Below are 19,987 nucleotides of genomic sequence, written 5' to 3'. Positions count from 1 at the left end.
ATCCCAACTGTGGGCTTGGAAAAGGTGACTCCTGGCATTCCTTCAGAAAACGCACTGTGGCTGGAGCTGGGTGACAGTGTCTTACAGGTTGCGAAATGAAAGGCTCACTAGCCGCCGAGGACTGAACTTCAGGACGTGTGCCCTCCTCAGCCTGCCTGTGGGGTTTTGTCATACTTCAACTGGAGACCCAGGAGAGGGAGCCAACTTCCCATGCTCACATGGGAAAGGCCAGTGGCCACAAACATCTACAGGAAGTCTTAGGCAAACAGTTTTCCCCTCAAACAGTTGGTGTGAGCGATAACCTGTCTCCATCCTCTTGACATGAAAACAGCCTCAAAGCATCTGACAGCTTCTTTTCCCCCCTCATTCTTCATGGTTTTCTGCAATGTATTAAGCTTCTGTGACTGAAAGTGTCTGAAATCGACTTCCCTCAAGACAGCTGAGCTAGACCCTTACTACTCTCAAGTGTGAGTGAGTGAATGAATGAAGGACGGATAGATAAATGAAGCCCCATCTTACTGTCCTTGGTTGCTGGGCACCATGTTTGCTCCAATATTATAACCATCCCAGGGGTCTCCCTCTGCAGCAAGTCAGGATGTGCAGTCACCAAGTAAGTATCTCGAGAGCAAACAGGCCCTGTCCCGTTTCCAGCTGTCACCTGTACTGGCCACCCCACAAGGGTCATGGGAACAGGGAGGTGACTCTCAGTGCTCCTCACACAACGCCCATGGAAGACAAGGCCAAGGGTACCATGGCTGGGTGGCCGGCAGAGGGAAAGCTGAGGCAAGGGCAGGAGAAGGCTGTGACCAGGGTGGCACAGGCTCTGATACTGCTCCAGGCAAACACGTTTGCTCAGCAGGGCCCAATGGCTTCGGAGAGAGTCTCCCATTTTCAACACAGTGGTCCTAGACGTCACCACAACCACAAATACTTTCTCCAAATTACCTTCTTGGCCACCCTGAAATGATTCCGATGGGTTACATAAAGCAGGAGGAAGGAAAGCCAGGTGAGATTTTTGTGGAGGCAACGTTAAAACAATGGGGGAAACCAAACATCACAATCCAACATGGTAATTCAGTGACAGCGTGATCCACAGGCGGCGGCACTGCTTGGCATGGCGGATGAGTGGAAGGTTGCTGGTAGAAGGTGAGGGAGGACCACCACGGCTCCCGAGGTCACTTGCTACCAAAAGCCAAATCAGCCGCTTCCTCCCAACCTTCCCTGCTGGGGACCTGGGAAAGCCTGACACCCAACAGCAGCCCCTGCTGGGCTGGCGTGGACCCCCTTTGGCACTGCCTGCCTCACCCCAAACCACCTGCATCCCACAGGGCAAGGGGTGGCAAAATTGATCCTGAGGACAAGAGCCTGTCCCATGGCTAAATGTCGCAGGATAGCCCTGCAGCGAGACACGAGGTCCCGGTCATCAAACGTCCAAGGCAAGGCGGGATCCCAGCTGGGTTCCAGGAGAAGCACCACAGCAGCTTTCCCTTGCTTTAAACATACCAGGCAGAGAACACTGAGGAGCACTGGGAACACAGAGGATTTCCCTTTTTACTGTATTTCCTTCGGTGTATCATTTTCTAACATTACTTTCTCATTATTTTAAACCTATTTTTTGAAACTTTTTTAAAGGTCTGTTTTTGCCCCTTTTCATAATCACCATACAGGTGGATACCAAACACAACTGACCATGGCACCTAGGTGAGGAAACAGAGCACAAGTTTTTACTAAAACCTACATTAACATTAAAAAGGAAATTAAAAAGGAGCTCTACCTCATCCCTACCTGCCACTGCACCAAAACTGCTCTGCCCAGGCAACTTTTCACCAAGCCAAGGACCTGTCAGCCCTGCCTCGTCTCACCTCTCGGACCCCGAGCAGATCCTGACATCCCTCCACACGCTCATCTTCCTCCTCTTGGAGCTCTTCAAGGCACAACCCGAGACCCTTTCCTTCTCTCACTCCACTTCTCCGCTGCCTGAGCAGTCCCACCCCCAGGCAGCTCCACATCTGCATCTGGGGCCCAGGTGCCACCTCTGGACCCACCTGGCGGCACTTCTGCATCTCAAAGGCACTGAGGGTGTCTAGGTACCACTGGCTGACTCCACCCCTCCCCACCCTCGGAGCAGGCAAGCCCCCTTTTCTCTCACCTCCAAATAAACACACTTACACTAGCCCAGTTAGGCACATCTTCTTTGGACCCTGATTTCAACCCCAAAATGGTGGACCTGAGCCCACCTCCTGGCCAACTTGTGACGGGCACTTTGTCTGAGTGTGCCCACATCCGGTCCCGTAACTTTTTATGCATACTGACCATGTCTGACCTAACACAGTGCTGACCGGGCTCACCGATGGGGACCTGAGGCTTGATGGTGCCCAAGCTCTTCACCCTAAATATCTCGAGTTCTCCTCCACCCACTTTGGTCTTCCTTTTCTCTGAGAGTATCTTCTGGGCCACTACCTTTGTCACTCTTGAACCACAACAGCCCCAGGAGGCAGATAACAACATCATGGCTCAGGTCTGACCCCAGAGGCCAAGCTCTGCAGCACTGTCTCCCCTGAGCCCCTGAAGCCCCCCGAGCCCCCACCAGCCTAAGCCATGGCCACGTTTCTCTGGCTGACTTTCCTGCTCTTGTCAAGAGCCTGCAACAATTACGTAGTTGAAATTGCATCACACATACTGTTTTTTTTTCATTGAACACTTCTTCCTGTTGTTACATAATCTTCATAATGATCTTGTTTAACAGCTAAACGTCCCATTAATGCATCATTTCCTTGACCTTCTCCAACTGCTGGGCATCCCATTTCCTTCCGGGTTCCCCTACTGCAACCAATCTTGCAATGATCATCTTCACACGTACGACTTCCTTCTCTCATTTTTCCCTCAGAAATAAATTCTCAGGTGTTGAACTCTGTCCTAAGGGTCCAAATACTTTTATGGCAACTGGTTCTGCCTCAGCTATTTTTCACTCCCACCTTACACCACGCAATGACCCCATCACGAAGGGGAGGAAGAAAGCAGGGCTGAATCTGATGTACCCTGCACAGGGTCCCCGAGAGGCGGGCCCACCTGTCTGGCAAACTGCACTCAAGATGTCGGGGCTGTTATCCTGCCCTTGTCCTCTATCCCTTGAATCCACCAGCAGGGAAGGGAGAGAGAACCCAGTGCACACAACCCTCCAGGACCGGCACTGAGGCTGTTCTGCTCACAACTGCTGACCGCCTCCTTGCACAGAGATGGGAGAGAACTGGGCCCCCTGCCTGCTGGCTCTAACTCAGAGGCTGTTGGGAAGACAGGCAAGGATTAACGCGACTGTCACTCTACCTGGGGAGGGCTCTAACAGCCCTGCAGGGACACAGTGGCACAGGGTTGGGGGTAGGGGGTGTGGATAGAAGCAAATATGGCATTAGCCTTGCTGAAACCTAGAGCAATTTTTACAGCCCAGTGGTGAGGTTATCAAGTGACTCTGAGATCTGCAAGGAGAACACAGCCAGAAGACAGAGCTGCCGTTTCCAAGGAGAAGGGCACCCTGCACACACTGAGAGGGAATGGCTGTCTCCAACATCAGGAAAACCTTGGATGCAGGAGCCAAAACCATTCAGACTGCACACTGAAACTGCTGCAGCCAACAAAGAAAAGACACCAGAGTTCATTCACCAGCTATGTATTTACCAGGAAAATAAAAATGTATATGTTTTGAGGAGGAACTCAGGGAGCAGAGGGAGCTGGAGGGACTTACATTCAGGGTGGGGAAGGCAGGCAACAGACAAGCAAACAGGACAAAGTGACTGTACTGAAAGCTATGAAGAAAATAACCAATGTGACATGCTAGAGGAAGGCTTCCTCTGGAGCCTGGGCCAGGAGGGGTGGTCGCCTCAGCTCGGAGCCCCAGGGAGAACCTGGGGCAGCAAAGGGTCTGGAGCAGACTTCTGGCCCCACCCCACCTTCAGAACAGCTGGCTCATCGTGCACCCATAAGGGGCTCCAAGCATGGCCTCCATGACACTCGAGCCAAGAGAACCATCCCAGCAGCCAGCTGCAAAGGCACTGATGCCATCTTGGACAAGGAGCCTGTGGCCTGCAGCCCAGATCCAAGCAGGACAGGGGTAGGGACTCTACCCAAGAGTGTGCTGGAGCCAGCTCACACCAGCCCATGACAGCCTGTGGTGAAGCTTTCAGGAATCTTGGGAGCCAGATGTTAAACACAGCCATTGTTAAAAATGCAATGATAAGGTTGGGACTGACCACCTGAAGGCTGCTGTGGGCAGATAGCTATCTCCTGCCTGGCAGCATTCTAAATTTTCTAGAAAAGTCACATAACTGGGTTTTTATAGAAAACCTCCATTTGTACTTCTGTGGCTAATTACAGTTTTAAAAATACTGTACTAAGAAACGACACAAATCCTTGAGCTCTACCCAGCTCACAAATCACCTCTATTTATACCTCAGTGTCAGGTACATGGTAGACACTAATAGCATTAAAACTGCGCAAGCAGGCCCGTGTGCCAGGTGCTGTTCTAGACATGTGAAGTGTATTAACTCATTTAATCTTCAAAACAACCTCGGGAGATAGGTATTATTACTTCCCTCATTTTCTGTATAAGGGCAGTGACACTCCAAGATCAGTTAGGTAACTTGCCCAAGGCCGCACAGATAATAAGGCACGGAGCCAGGATCAGGTCCAGGCAGTCTGGCTCCAGAGTTGGTGCTGGTAAGCTTTATGTTTAGTTCCTGAAAAACAAAGGCACCAACATGCATAAGCAGACATAGTGCCCAAGGAGCAGGAATGACTTATATTTCATTTGACGAAGATTCTGGTTGAAATAAATATCACTTGAGATGTTCCTCTGAGCAGCAAGGATGGACACTACCTCTGCCTTACTTCTACTGCCATATTCCTGAGGTCTGGGGTGACCACTGTCCTAGTTAACTCGGCGTCCTATCCATTTTAGCATGTGTCCTGGATTTTTCATCTTTTAAACAAAGTTTTAGAATTTTATTAAAAATAGTTTTTAAATGGAATTTTTATTGCTTTTTAATAAACCATTTGTGGTCAAAAGTTGTTTAATGTAATTTACTTTTAGCACTCCCTTTTACTTCTCAAGGGCACCTTCATTTGGATATATATATATATTTTAATTGATGTATAGTTGATTTACAATGTTGTGTTAGTTTGAGGTATACAGCAAAGTGATTCAGTGTTATATATATAAAACGGCTGAGAAATTTAAATATCATATGATATCACTTACATGTGGAATCTACAAAAAAATGATGCAAATGAACTTATTTACAAAACAGAAAAAGACTCACAGACATAGAAAACAAACTTATGGTCACCAAAGGGGAAAGGGGTGGAGGGATAAATTAGGAGTTTGGGATTAATATATACACACTACTATATATAAAATAGGTAAACAACAAGGACCTACTGTACAGCACAGGGAACTATACTCAATATCTTGTAATAACCTATAATGGAAAAGAATCTGAAAACGGATATATATATACACATATATATATATATAAAACTGAACCACTTTGCTGTATACTTGAAACTAACACATTGTAAATTAATTATACTTCAATTTTTAAAAAAAGTATAAAAGATTTTTTAACTAAAAGAAAATGCAATGACAGAAACTGTATACAATAAGTTATACTGAAAACAAAGGTGATGAAATACTCAAAACTCATCACTTCCTACTTATTTTCTCACATTTACTATTATCTAGGTTTCTGAGTTTATTCATGACTACTAAATCTTCATGGTGAAAATGGTGTACTACTGAGGCATCTCTTCCCAACTCCACATTCGGTGACAGACATCATGTTAGTAGCTTGAAATCATACATAGTGGAAGTGTTTATACCATGGAAATTGGCAAACACTACAAATCAGGGCTTGATTTATTGTCAGGTTGGTGGCCTCTGTAGACTCCTGGGCTGTATCCAGCCCAATGCCTGTTTTTGTGAAGAGTGTTAAAATTTCATTTTATATATTTTTTATTGAGGTGAAATTCACATAACATAAAATCAACTATGTGAATATAAAGTTTTCTTGGAATACAGCCACATTCATTTGTTTACAAATTGTCTATGGCTGCTTCTGTGCTATGCATAAAGGCAGAGTTGTGACAGAGACTGTATGGTCTATAAAGCTGAAAATATTTACTATCTGGCCCTTTACAGAAATAGTTCACCAACCCCTGGGGTTTAGACTTTTAAGAAAATGTTGATTATGCAGATTAAACTTAAAAGTGTGTCATGCCTGTAGCTGTTACATTAGGAATAGCACAAATGATGAGGAAATATTCTTCCAGTATTTTTTTTTTTAATAAATTTATTTATTTATTTATTTATTTTTGGCTGTGTTGGGTCTTCGTTTCTGTGCGAGGGCTTTCTCCAGCTGTGGCGAGCGGGGGCCACTCTTCATCGCGGTGCGCGGGCCTCTCACTGTTGCGGCCTCTCCCGTTGCGGAGCACAGGCTCCAGACGCACAGGCTCAGTAGTTGTGGCTCACGGGCCTAGTTGCTCCGCGGCATGTGGGATCTTCCCAGACCAGGGCTCGAACCCGTGTCCCCTGCATTGGCAGGCAGATTCTTTATTTATTTATTTTATTTATTTATGGCTGTGTCGGGTCTTCGTTTCTGTGCGAGGGCTTTCTCTAGTTGTGGCAAGTGGGGGCCACTCTTCATCGCGGTGCGCGGGCCTCTCATTATCGCGGAGCACGGGCTCCAGACGCGCAGGCTCAGTAGCTGTGGCTCACGGGCCCAGCTGCTCCGCGGCATGTGGGATCTTCCCAGACCAGGGCTCGAACCCGTGTCCCCTGCATTGGCAGGCAGATTCTCAACCACTGCGCCACCAGGGAAGCCCGGCAGGCAGATTCTTAACCACTGTGCCACCAGGGAAGTCCCTCTTCCAGTATTTGCAAAGTCTTTTCTGATTCGCTAAGACATTACTTGACTCATTAACATAAAAATTATCAGTCAACATTCATGTCAGGACTACACTCATAAGCTGATTATAGATACAAAAGTTCAGCAAAAAACAAGGAAAGCAGTCTGTGAGAAACAACTGACTACATCAAATTGACAATAAAGTGTTGTGTTTCATTATTATTTGTAAATTGTCTGCTACCTATCCTTTCTATCAGTATAATTTATAAATTATGTGTGTATAGGCATACTTTTTTTTTCCTGGAGAGCCAGCTTTCAAACATTTATGGGCACACCACTAGAGTAAATCAGAGTTCTTCATTACTTCAAAGTCCTTGAAATAAAGTTTGAATGAAACTAAAATCCACTTGCATTACTGTAATTCAACATTACATATAAGTGAAAAGAGGAAAGAACCTGGATTCTTTAGATACCAACTCTTATAAATTACGGTTTACTAAAAAAATCGTTCTAAGTTTTATCATCTCTGCATGCAAACTGAGTTTCTCCATGGTGATTATCAAAGTCAAGCAAAAACAAACAGAAAAACCCACCTAACATAAAAAAGTTATGTTCATGGACACAGTGCTCCCTTTTATGAAAATCAATAATGTTACTTGGAAAGTCAACAGAAGTTCAATATTTAATACATTCCCTAACACTTTACTTTTCTCATAACTATACTGAAGAAATGTACTGCTCGTCCCCCCACTCCCACTTCTAGTTTCCCAGTGCCCGGCCTGGATGCCCTGTTTCCTATGTGTGCCATGAACACACGTAGTCTGGAGGCAGGCAGTGTGACAGCAGGGAGGGGATGGGGCTCTTTACAGAAGCCTGAAGGAATCTGAGGTCACAGATCTGGGGAGCAGACGTGCACAGTCATGAATGAGGGAGAGGGAAGTATAAACTGAGATGAGAAAGGAAAGAAGGGTCCAAGTCACACAGAACCTGTAGATCATGACAATAAGGAAAGTGGATGTCTATTCTAATCACATGGGATCTTAAGCGAATGATGTGATCTGATATTGGTTTGGAAGGGGCAAGAGGGAAGTGTTCCAAGAGGGTGATGGCCAGGCTTGGACAAGAGATGGAGAATAGAGGATGAAGGGAGAATATACATTTTGGTAGTAGAGCCACCAGGACTTACAGATAGACTGGACGTACTAAGGTGGAGAAAAGCAGGGAGCACGGATGATGCCGGGGCTTTAACAGGGCCACAGTTATGGCCACACTGACTGCAATGAAAACTCAGGAGTCCTGCACAGGACTTCCCTGGTGGCGCAGTGGTTAAGAATCTGCCTGCCAATGCAGGGGACACGGGTTCGAGCCCTGGTCTGGGAAGATCTCACATGCTGCGGAGCAGCTAAGCCCGTGCGCCCCAACTACTGAGCCTGTGCTCTAGACTGGTGAGCCACAACTACTGAGCCCACGTGCCATAACTACTGAAGCCCGCACACCTAGAGCCCATGCTCCGCAACTGGAGAAGCCACCGCGATGAGAAGCCCGAGCACCACAACGAAGAGTAGCCCCTGCTCGCTGCAACTAGAGAATGCCGCGTGCAGCAACAAAGACCCAATGCAGCCATTAATTAATTAATTAGAATAAAATAAATAAATAAAAATTTAAAAAGAGTCCTGCACATCCTCTCTGTCCTGGGAGGCTGGACTCCAGTGCTCTGAGAGCATGAAAAATACGACTGGTGGACTTGACTGGGGTAAAGAGTTGCACACCCCTGCTCTGAATCTCCCAGAAAGGCATGAGAGAGGAAATAATCCTCTCCTCTCCGCTGGCTGCAGTACACAGCGGCCCCACGATCCACTCGACATGTGACTGCTCTCAATAGTTCGAGTGCTCTTCAGGCTAAATCAATCTACTTTTATTTTCATTTCTTTACCGTTTAATTGAAAAAACAATGGAGCACAGGAGAAACAAAAACCGTTCCTATTGCCCCAATACAAATGTTTCCCATTTTACCCCAAGTTCTAGTTTTTGTGCCTTTTCTAGTTGTGCAGGGCTGACAAAAAATGCTCCTTTTCTTCACCATGGCAAGGCTTGTCCATTTTTCTACAGAGCCTGCAGGATCATTCTTCACAGCTCTACGCTATTTGACTCTGTGGATACACCATGTTTCCTAAGCCTCTCCCACGCCATTTAATTAATGATATTAAAAATTATTATTACATAAATATATTCATTAACATTGTTATTAAAAATGACCATGTATCTGTAAATAAATTTCCAAGAGTAAAATGACCTGATCAAAGGACGTGACCATGGCTATGCCTCCTGCCATGTAAATATTTTCCAAAAGGGTGAAGTATGAAGTTGCTCCTGGGTCCTGGAGCAGGGTGCTGTGGGATGAGGTGGGTAGAGTGGGAGATGCTCTAGGAGATATAAAATAGCAACAGGACAGTTTAACGCCGTCTTGATTATCTGCCAACAACATTTTTCCCCCACATATTTGAATATGAGGTGTATTTTCTGATTATTAATCACATCAACATTTCTCTGTCTGGTGATGTCTCTGGGAGCTTGTGATTGTTAGTTCTGAGTAAGTTCTCCATACCAAAAGAACACTGCTTCCTAAAGGCGATTTCGCACACACACACAAATCTGTATTCTGATCCCTCCCCTCCCCAGTCTGCAACCACAATACAGAGGGATTCGGAGAAGTTCAGGCAGGTTGTAAACCTGGTTGGGAGTTCCAACCCAAGCACCTCTTCCAAAGTGTGCCTTTCCTTTTACAAGTGTGGGATTTTGTTCTACAACCAATTTCTTCCTGCTTCCCCCTAGGGAGCTTTCAGAAATGTGCAAAATTATGCAATGTTGTCTGGTAACTGCTCACACTAAAAGGAAGACTATCTTTGGCAAAAAATACCATCTGTGAAAACCACAGTTAAATATCTACAAACTCATCCAGGGGAATAAACTGCCTCCGCCCCCAACCCCCAAGAAAAGCAGGGAGGGGACTTATATGTGTTCAGGGTCTACGATGAACCCAGCAACTTCCCTTCAGGCATTATTTAACCCTTCAGTAGGGCAGGGCTTGTCTTCACTTTATAGAGGACAGCAAGTCTGACAGATTATCAGCAATATTTGATGTGATTTGTCCAAGGGCAAACATCTCAGAAACAGAGCTATATAGATTTGAACTCCAAAACCCTTGCATATGAAATACTTTTCTTTCTCCCTCCCTCCCTCCCTTTCTCCCTCCCTCCCTCCCTCCCTCTCTTCCTCCCTCCCTTTCTTTCTGGCTATCCGTTTGTCTTTTTCATTTGGGGGGAGGCTCAGAGGATTTCGTATTCCCCAACCTGTACTTAAGAAATGAGAAGAAGCCTTTCTTCTCCATGAGACAAGACCTCGTGAATGGAGCTGACATGGCTCAGGGGGCCCAGAGATATCAGAGAAACCAGGCTGTGTGACAGGGGAGGGGTCAAGACTTGAGGGTCGCTGGGAGGGGACAGGGGCCGTACTCTGCACCCCCATGCTACCCAACTCCCCATGTGGAAAAACACAGCACAGGCCCCAACTCTTACCCAAAGCAAAAGCGATGAGGCCCTGGAAGCACGCTGTCCAATTCAGGTAGGCATTAAAATTAAATAGAAATTTTAAAGTGAATTCCTTGGTGTACCACCCACGCATTAGGTGCTCACTAGCCACATGTGGCTGTGGCTACCATACAGAACAGTGCAGAGACCATCTCCATCATCAGCAGCGCTCAGCCAGGAAGGAAAGAGCTCGGCAGGGATTTTCACAGTCCCCTCTGCTCCCTGCAGTGGGCGCAATGTTGCCTCCTAAGAAAAGCAAAGGCTCTGAGGTCAGCTGTGCGGTGGCCAGCTACTTACCCTGGCTAAACCTTAGACTCATCTATTAAATGGTATAATACCTGGCACAGAATGAGCATATGATAAGAGTTGCTCCTGTCCTCCTGTTTCTGTTATGGTCCAAAGATAAAGTCCTTACAAAGAAATAACCCTTATAAAGATGATGCCAAAAGACACTGAACACTTGATTTGTTAAGTAGGGTTGCTCATTAGATTGAATGAGATCCAGCCCCTCCATGCTGAACTCCACCTGCAGGTCTATTACCCACTAATAGGATTAAAATCCACTCTCTGCTCCTTCCAGCTGCAAGGCCTCAGGTAAGGACAACCTCCCTCACTCTTTTCCTCATCTTTAACAGAGAAACAGTATCAGCTCCCTCACCTAGGTGACTAAACCAAGCCAGACACTGCACCAGGCACCTAACATGCTCAGCCCCTTAGGATGACACCACCAGGTGATGGCACCAAGAGCCACATATCACAGATAAAGACACTGAGGCCCGGAGACACTAAGTGATTCACCCCGAGGCCACTCAGGTGGAAGCAACCAAGTAGGACCTGGAGCTGCTGCTCTCACAGAACAGCTGGGGTTCAGGGTTCAGAACCCTCTTATAGGGGGAGTCCAGGCCTGGCCCGAAGGAGGGAGGAGGCATGTGCACTCCTGGGGGGGCTGGGCCTGAGGGATTCGTCACACCACAGAGGGGGGCTAGGCAAGTGCTGCAAAACCTGTAGCTGCCCACCTCCCCCGCTTCCTGCGTCCTGTCTCCAGCCTCTAGAATCTCGACTCCCTAAAACTGAGTGACACACACAGGACAGGCTCAATGCCTGAGTGCTGACCATGCCACTATGGCTCCAAGGGAACTGACGCACCACAGGAGGACTCCAAAGGGCTGAAGTCTGGAGAGGGCCAAGCAGCCATCACAGGAGGGGGGCATCCTCCAGGGAACCAGCCATCCCAACCCCAATACAGTAAGCCAAGCAGCTGCCCTGCCCAGTCCCCACCAAACTTGAACTCTTTCTTACCCCGAACCCAGCTTGGTCCTCCCACATTAGGCACTTCTTGCGCTTACCCACAGCTTGAAATCAGAGATGGAGCCACAATAAACTGGTCATTGGCCCTAACAGAATGAACTATGCACCAGCAAAAGAACGGGATAGGGCGGACACAGGCATGTCAGACAAGTTAAAGGTGAGCAAGATCAGACCAGGATGCCAGAACAGTCAGAAGACAGTGCTCCTGGGACAGCTGGCACTGGGCTTGTTGGGAAAGGCATGCTGGACCTGGAGCCCAGAGACGGAGGTAGGAAGGGAAGGAAGGAGGGAGAATAGAGGGAGGGCAGGCCACCCAGGTGGGGGCGTAACAGCGGGTCAGGAGCTGATGAGCAGCTGAGTGTGGCTGGAGCAGGGGAGGAGAGAGGATGCCTGAGCCAGAGGCTGGGGCATAATGTGCTCAGCTGACTCTCCTGGTTGCAAGTGACAGAAAAGCCAGTTCAAATGGGCTTCATCAAGAAAAGAAGCCATTGACTCACCTAGCGCCAGCTGGGCCCAGGCAACTTATTCCTCCCCATCCCTCTGGGCCAGTCTCACTCCTGGGCAGGCTGTCCCTAGGCAGCAGACCCTAGCAGCAACCTGCTCACATCCTTCCCCATTCAAGTCTCCTCCAACTACTCCAGCAGAGCACTAAAACCTTCAGATGGCCACAGGTCCATCCCTGAACCAATCACTGGCCAGGAAGACGCAGCCCCATGATTGGCTAGACCTCAATCACTAAGCATCCAATGGGCATGGACCAGAGGGAGGGAGGGGGAAGTAGGGGATGGGAGCTGGGTGAGCCGCCCACCAACAAGTTTGTTCGCTACCATGCACACATCAACATCCAAGATGCTTCAGGCCAGGGACCACATCCTACTCTTAACAGCTTTCCTAAGCAGTGTATGTACATCCTCCTGAGAAAATTAAGGCTACAAACCTAACCTCTTCCAAAGCGACATGGTGAACAGCAGAGTCAAGATTCCAACTCAGTTCTCCACTCTAAAGCCCAAGTTTTCCACCCGGAGAAAGACTGTCTTCTTCACTATGTCACCTACAGAGCTCACATGTTACCCAGTCAGCCACATGGCCCCAACTGAGGGGGTGAAACATCCCAGTCTGTTTTTGGACACTCACTCTGGGGCCGGCACAGAGGCAAGATCAGCACACAGGAGACTGGCTGGGAAGCAGCTACATCTCCCTAGTGACCCTGCTTGTAGGAATGGGGCAACCAAGGGAGGCGGCCAGCTGAGCAGCGGGTTGTGGCACCACCAACCAACAGCACAGCATGCCGAGGGAAGCAGTCAGCTGGACTGCTGGAAGCCATGGTGAGAATACCTGGGGAAAGTCTTAAAGGCCAGACAGGGGTCCCCAAAGCAAAGCCAAAATACTCAAGGGGAAGGAGGTACGGTGGGCATGAGGTTTGGAGAGAGCGGAAAGGCCAATGCAGTAAGGTACAGGGAGCCAGGGGACAATGGGAACCGCTCAGTGTTAGGCCTCAGGCTTGCTTTGTTCCCAAGGAGATGCATTCAGCACTAACCCTGAGGCAGGCCACTGAGGACAGCACGATGACCCAGGGACACAGCTTGAAGGGACAAGCATAAGGGCATCCTCATGCCCAAGGTTGTTGGCTCATCTTACAGAGCAGAAGATGCCACTTCCTATTTCCCCAACTTGGGGGAGCCCACCACCAACAGTACAGAAAACCATGCCTACTGTAGGAGCATCATCCCCAGGGCAACACGCAGATTCCCGCTCCCCTAACTCTGAGTGGGGCTGACAAGCAGGTTCACCAGAAACCCTAAGACAGTCCCCACCTCCCCGCCCCAGACCTCACTGTTTTTGTCCTGCCACATGGGAGGGCTATAGCAGTCTAGGGACACCTACTGCTTCTGTCTGCACAACAGACTCTGCTTCTTCTGCAAGCTCCTCCCTGACTTCTTGAGGGCACTGCCATTTTCTTACAAAGCCCCCCTTCACCCCACCCCCAAGCCAAGCTGGAGTGATTCTCCGGAGTTTTCAAACTGGAAGCAAGTCAGTGAATCCATTTTTGATCATGTCCTAGCTTTCAAGAGTTCAAATCCCAGAGCTGCTACATTTCCCGCCATGTGGAAGAAGTCTGTCCACAAGACACACAGACACACACAATGCTGACGACAAAAAAAAAAAAAAAAAAAACAGAACAGTTTCCCTCTGTTCTCCCACTCCAATTTCAATCCCAAACAGTACTTTGACTCAGTGGTGAGAGGAGAAAGGTTACAAGCGAATTCAGGATGAGCTCACAACACCTGGGAGGGTGATACTTTTGCCCTTTGGTGAGAAGTGAGGCTCCTGCACTCAGTGGAAGCTTTGGCCTGTTGACCAACCTTCAAAGGGAGAACTTTAAATGCTTAAGAATACGAAGCTCCTTTAAAATAGAAGTGAAAGTGAAATAACCATTCACAAACCTCCTCGCCCCCAGACATGCCTAAAATGTAACATGTGGCCCACATCTGCCACTGCCAGGCTGCCAGCATCCAGCAAAGGGAGAACAGACATCACCAATTTCGGGTGCTTGCCTAGAGCCCCCCAGATTGGAAGGGAAAAATGGAGGGACATGAAAGATCACCTGACCCAATGCATTTCAGTTAACCTAAGGGAAAGAAATGCAGGTACCAGTTTCTGGTAAGCGGGGGTGGGGGGGGGTGGGGGACGACGGCACGGGGGGGACAGACAAGAGGAAATGGGTAAGACAATCAGCTCGGACCAGACCTCCGAGTAATCATCTATGCCTCTGAGGCCAAGAGAACAGAAGTCTGGAGAACTCAGCTCCTGCCTGGGTCACAGGCACTGTCTCCTTCCACCCAGGCTCATCCAGGCAGTTACTGCAGCATCAGGAGAGGTGATGGGGACAGGAGAATCAGCAGTGCTATGGTGAGGCTCTCCTGGACTCCTAAAGGGCTCCTTAGCCCAGGATAGGGTCAGAAGCTGCAACCTAGCACCTGCACTAAGACAAGGTACCCAAGTGTGACTACAGGCAAATCAGAGTCTGCAGTTCAACCAGAAGGAGTGGGTACTTAGAACCCTGGCTGTGATCTGACGCCATCCAAACAATCCCGTTGCTTATGCCAGACCTCATATTTCAGTCACATCCATTCTGTCATCTGGACCCAAGTCTCCCAGGCCTAGCATTGACACCCAACTATTTGAAGGCGCCCAACTATTTGAAGGCGCTATCATATCAACGAAGTGACTAAACCAGCACGCACTCAGGGGTCACTGCCAGCCCACTCCCCACCCCATTCTCCCATTAACAGGACCTAATGTTTCTTGGGGGCACACCCTCTACTCTGGGTCAGCCTGGGTGGAACTAACACCATGCCCAGATTCAGGGGTGAACCAACGAACACAGCCTGCTATTTCAATCAAAGTCCAGAGAAGGCACCGGGAAATGTCTGCTGGGCCTTCTGGGAAAGAGGTGACTTCTCTTTCTGCCCCTGGATAATGGTCAGTGAGGGTGAATCCCAAAGCTGCAGGGGCTGGGGAGAAGACACCCACTATGCAAAGGCAACACAACAAAAAGCAAAACAGAGAGCGGGAGTAAAGCCAGGTCGTCACCTGAGAAGAGACCCATTTCTGGGCCTTTAAGTAACACAAGCCAATGAGCCCCTCTGCGTTTAAGCTCCTGTCATGAGCGCAGTGCCACCTCCCTCTGGGGAAAAGGGGTTAAAAGAATTAGTAAAGGTGCTCTGCCTGCAACTATCTAACTGAACACTTGAAGGAAACAATGTGAAACAATGAGCAGAAAGGGTAAACTCTTCCTAGTTTATATACCTACACGTCAGTGTCACTCACCCCCCACCCTCGCAGCACTAAAAAGCTAGCTTGCCAACTATTTGCCTGGCACAGATGCAAGGTGCACCAAGGGGGTAAAAAAAAGTTGGGAAGTGTTTACTGGAAGTGGCTTTCAGGAGGACTGGCTTCAAGAAGGAGGACACAGGTAGCTACCTTGAGGATCACCCAAGGGAAAGCGGACGTGGCCACCACCCCACGACCCAACGCAAGCTAGGCCAGGGACCTGATGGAAAGAGGGGTCAAGAGAGCTAAGGTGGGGGCTTCCCTGGTGGCGCAGTGGTTGAGAATCTGCCTGCCAATGCAGGGGACACGGGTTCGAGCCCTGGTCTGGGAAGATCCCACATGCCGTGGAGCAACTGGGCCCGTGAGCCACAACTACTGAGCCTGCGCGTCTGGAGCCTGTGCTCCGCAACAAGAGAGGCCGGGATAGTGAGAGGCCCGTGCACCGTGATGAAGAGTGGTCCCCGCTTGCCGCAACTAGAGAAAGCCCTCGCACAGAAACGAAGACCCAACACAGCCATAAATAAATAAATAAATAAATAAATAAATCGTAAATCTTATTTAAAAAAAACAAAAACAAAACAGAGCTTCCTCCCCTTGCCTGCTGAGTCTGAGTCTCTGGGATGGGGTTCAGATATCTATTTAAAAATGAAAAATAAAAAAAAGAGAGAGAGCTAAGGTGGAATAGGGGAGGCGGGAATATCCAAGTAAGGCATCAAGGGGACAAGGAGAACCAGCCCCCAGGTGTGTGCAAGCAGAGCTGCAGCCAGCTTGCGGGGCCAGGCGCCATGCGGAGCCAAATCTGACCGGACTGTGGGTAAGGGAAGGATCTGAAGGTACAAGCAGGACAGCGGGGCCACCGGCACCTGGAGGAGGGCTGCCAGGCCACCAATGGCCTCTCGGTGCGAGCCACGGTCACGTGCAGCTGAGTTCTCCGTCAGTAACTCACCTGACTGCTGACGTCTGCACCACAGAACCCCCCATCACAGAGCCAAGGCCAGCCACCTACAAAATCACTTTGTGCACACAGTGGACAAGTGACTAGAGTCTCCACAGCAGCCATGAGGCTGACCCACCACAGGGTGTGACCTGGAGAAAGCAACACCCATTTTTTGGCCCTTGACGAATGAAACTCGGGAGAGGGGGTTGTCCAGGAAGGGTTTGATTTGTCACATGACCAAAAAAGGACACAGGGGCCCAAGGTAGCATTTGAACAGTGTCTCCAGGGATCACAGACAGCCAGTGAATCTAAGATCAAGAGCCACCTTCTCTGTCAGGGGTGAAAAATGCCAGCCAAGAAACAAAAAGGAAAAAACACTTCACACCTTTTCCTCAGCCAGCTCAAGAGAAAGCAAAAAGTATTTCAGGTACAACTTTCCTCTGGGACGAGCATAACAACGTTGTACAGATGAATCCAGCATAAGGATCCAAATCCAGGCAGGAGAGTGGAATGCCTGCCTTGTACCCACTGCCCTCTCGAGTGACATGGGAGGCAGCAGCAGGTGGCTAAGGACTGGGTGGGTAGGTTCCAACCCTAGTGTCATCCCTTCTAGCTGTGTGTCCACTGAGCCTCAGTTTCTGCACTGGTACCTGCCTCCCAGGGTTGCTGTACAGATTAAAGGTGAAAAGTGCTGGCACCTCATACCTGCTCAGTAAGTGCTGACAGCCAATTCTGAAGACCAGCCCTTTTCACAGGAAGATCAACAAGCATCTGAGCACCCACTTGCTGAAGAAGTTCTGGATACCTGGGGAGTAACTCATGCTCTGCCAGCAAGGAGCTTGCAATCCCATGGAAAACGTGTTCAACAAGACCTATACTCAGCAGGAATGCAGGATTTTTAAGTTATGTACAGTGCCGGAAGGACACTGTCTTGGATTAAAGCAGGAAAGGTTTCTGGAAAAGGGAGAGCAGTAGGGACGACAGGAGGCCCCAACCAGAGGCAGTACAAAGGGTTCGATCCTAGGTGTCACACACATACAAGTAAAGTCGGCTTCCAGGTTTAAGTAGATGCTGTTTTGACAACAAGCTATAACTTCATTTCAAAACATTACTGGATTAGGAGTAGCTTCTGTCCTTGAGTTTTCTCCAAAAACAAAAACAAAAACAAAAAAACAGCTACTCAAAGTACACCTGCCATTATGTGGAAGTTCCTGAATGTTTCTGATCATAAAAATGGATCCTGACACCCAAAAAGGTTAGGACCCAGTAGGCTAGAAGATTTTAAGGAGGGTAAGGTGGTAGGATATGGGAAGGAAATGGAAATGCAAAACTTAACGTTTAAAAACACTTCACATTTAAGGTTAACCTCAGAAGATGCACTGGAGTTCAACTTTCATGCTGGGCACTGCTTATGTAGGAGATGGGACACTGTTGTTAAGCCCACCGGCTTCTGAGCCAACCAGCACTGGGTTTGGGCCCAGAGCTTTCCCATCTCCACCTCTGTGACAATGGACAGATTACTTAACCTCTGTTCTCCCCTAAAATGAAGATGGAGCATCCACTTGCAAGAGTGGTTCAGAGAACCACCAAGGATGCAAAGCACTCTACACAATACCTGGTACATAGTAAGTGCTCAGTAAACGGCAGCTCTTCATTTTATAGCCTCCAATGGATCAATCCAGGAAACTTGCAGTCCCAGGAGCACTGGAAGGCTTTTAACCCCACCTGCCTGGAAGTGGTACATCACCTGACACGACCCTTCTTTTTAGCATCCTCCATATACAATCACAGAACCTCCAGGAACTCACAAGTCAAGAATCTGAGGGCCCAGATAGAGGGCCCAGTCCTGTCTGCATGCCCACCTGGCATGGTGGCCCTGGACTCTCGAGCCAGCTCTGACGATAATCAAGAGCTCCCCCGAGTGCAACAGCACCTACCTCCCAGGAACTCCTGCCTTCCGAGTCCTAGGTTTGCCTCTGGAAGCCACACAGAGCCTACCTAACCCCAGTACTGGAAACGAGCCCCCAGGCCCTTCACAGAGCCTGACACCTGCCCCCTTCCCATCCCATTGCTGAGAGGGCAAACTGTTCAAGGATTTGCTACCAACTCCTCCAAACTCTCCATTCCCCTCAGGTCAGAGACAAACCAAGAACTGACTTCCTTTTCCTTCTGAAAACTCAAATGATGGAAAAAATGATGATTCTAGAAAGCCATTTCACTCTCTTAAGAATTCTGAACTATCTTTGAATAAGACACATGAACTGTTCCACTTGGATCTAAGAGCTGTAGCCCTGTAAGGCTGCCCCACCCCAGACCATCCGTGTGCACACTCTATGCCTGCTCCAGGTCCCTGGAGGGTTGCATCTGGGCATCCCCAGGTCTGCACCCTCCATATCCAGCACCATAAATGCTTGCTAGAAATGTTTATTCAACTGCTGAGCCACCTTTTCCAGTTTTACCATATTTCTCCATAAACAGTGTGCATCAGTTGGTGATTGAAACGTAAGTGTACTGCCTCCCAAGACCTGGAATTCATTCAGAGAGTACTTTTAAACACAGCATGCAGAATATTGGTACGCCCTCCTTATTCAGGAAATGCTCTCCAGTTCATGGAATCCCTGTGTCAATACTTGCTCAGCGCTACTCATGTGCCTGGAGAGTGAAAAGGAGCAGTTTGAGAAGGGGCTCTGAGCGTGGGCACTCACAAGGCTGGACTGAAAATGCGCTGCCTATGCAGCCGGCCACCGAGCCACAAACTCAGTCACCCAATCTGACAACCAGCTAGTGGGCCCCAAAGGGACCAGGCGGACTCAGGCCAGAGCCACCATCAGGAATAAAAAGAAAAAGCACGACTTCTACTGAAAGACAGAGCTCCCAGCTTCCAGAAGGCGGTTTACAGTGGGGGGTGGGGGGTGGGCAGGAGACCCCCTGAGGCAGTCACCCAGAGGTCGGGCTGGGTAAAATCAGTTCTGGATGAACCAGAATTCCGTCTGAGAAGACACTCACATGGACACCAAAACTGAGGCAAAGTAAATACAGCTCTCCTCCTTCACCTAACTCCACGCTTGGCACCCCTGAGGGCATGTCCTGCCACACGAAGCTGCATCATGAGCCCGGGTGACCATGGTGCCTGTTTATATCTGTATCAGGACAAAAACCCCTTCCCATAAGTTGATCTTGGACTGTCCTCCTAGGCCTCTGTGACCTCCAGCCAGGACAACATACCCTGACGAGAGCCGCCTCTGAGGACCTCCATGAAGACCGAATGTAAAGTCCACCTTCTTCTGAGGGAGAGAGTGAATCACAACAAGGTCTTACACCTGCTTCACAACCAACACTGTTACCTGCCTACTTCCCAAAGTCATAAAATGCCACACTGCTGTCCTCACACGTCCTGGCCATGACGTAAAGGAGCAAAGACAGGA

The 19,987-nt window shown here is 48.8% G+C and overlaps 1 protein-coding gene across 2 annotated transcripts in view; it reads right to left on the bottom strand.

Annotated features, from left to right (window-relative positions):
- MED26 (mediator complex subunit 26) overlaps positions 1 to 19,987 on the bottom strand; it is a 42,003-nt gene that overhangs the window by 17,617 nt on the left and 4,399 nt on the right. Inside the window, exon 2 of one of the 2 annotated variants that reach the window (XM_036845845.1) lies at positions 9,190 to 9,319. The exons of the other annotated variant lie outside the window; for it this stretch is intronic. Within the exon in view, the coding sequence (XP_036701740.1) occupies positions 9,190 to 9,228 (39 nt within the window). The 5' untranslated portion in view covers positions 9,229 to 9,319. The remainder of the gene's footprint in view (positions 1 to 9,189; positions 9,320 to 19,987) is intronic. 2 annotated transcript variants of the gene reach the window in all.

This window comes from Balaenoptera musculus, chromosome 3 (assembly GCF_009873245.2).
Source record: "Balaenoptera musculus isolate JJ_BM4_2016_0621 chromosome 3, mBalMus1.pri.v3, whole genome shotgun sequence".
Lineage (NCBI taxonomy): Eukaryota > Metazoa > Chordata > Mammalia > Artiodactyla > Balaenopteridae > Balaenoptera > Balaenoptera musculus.
This window is presented reverse-complemented; position numbering and strand designations above follow the sequence as displayed.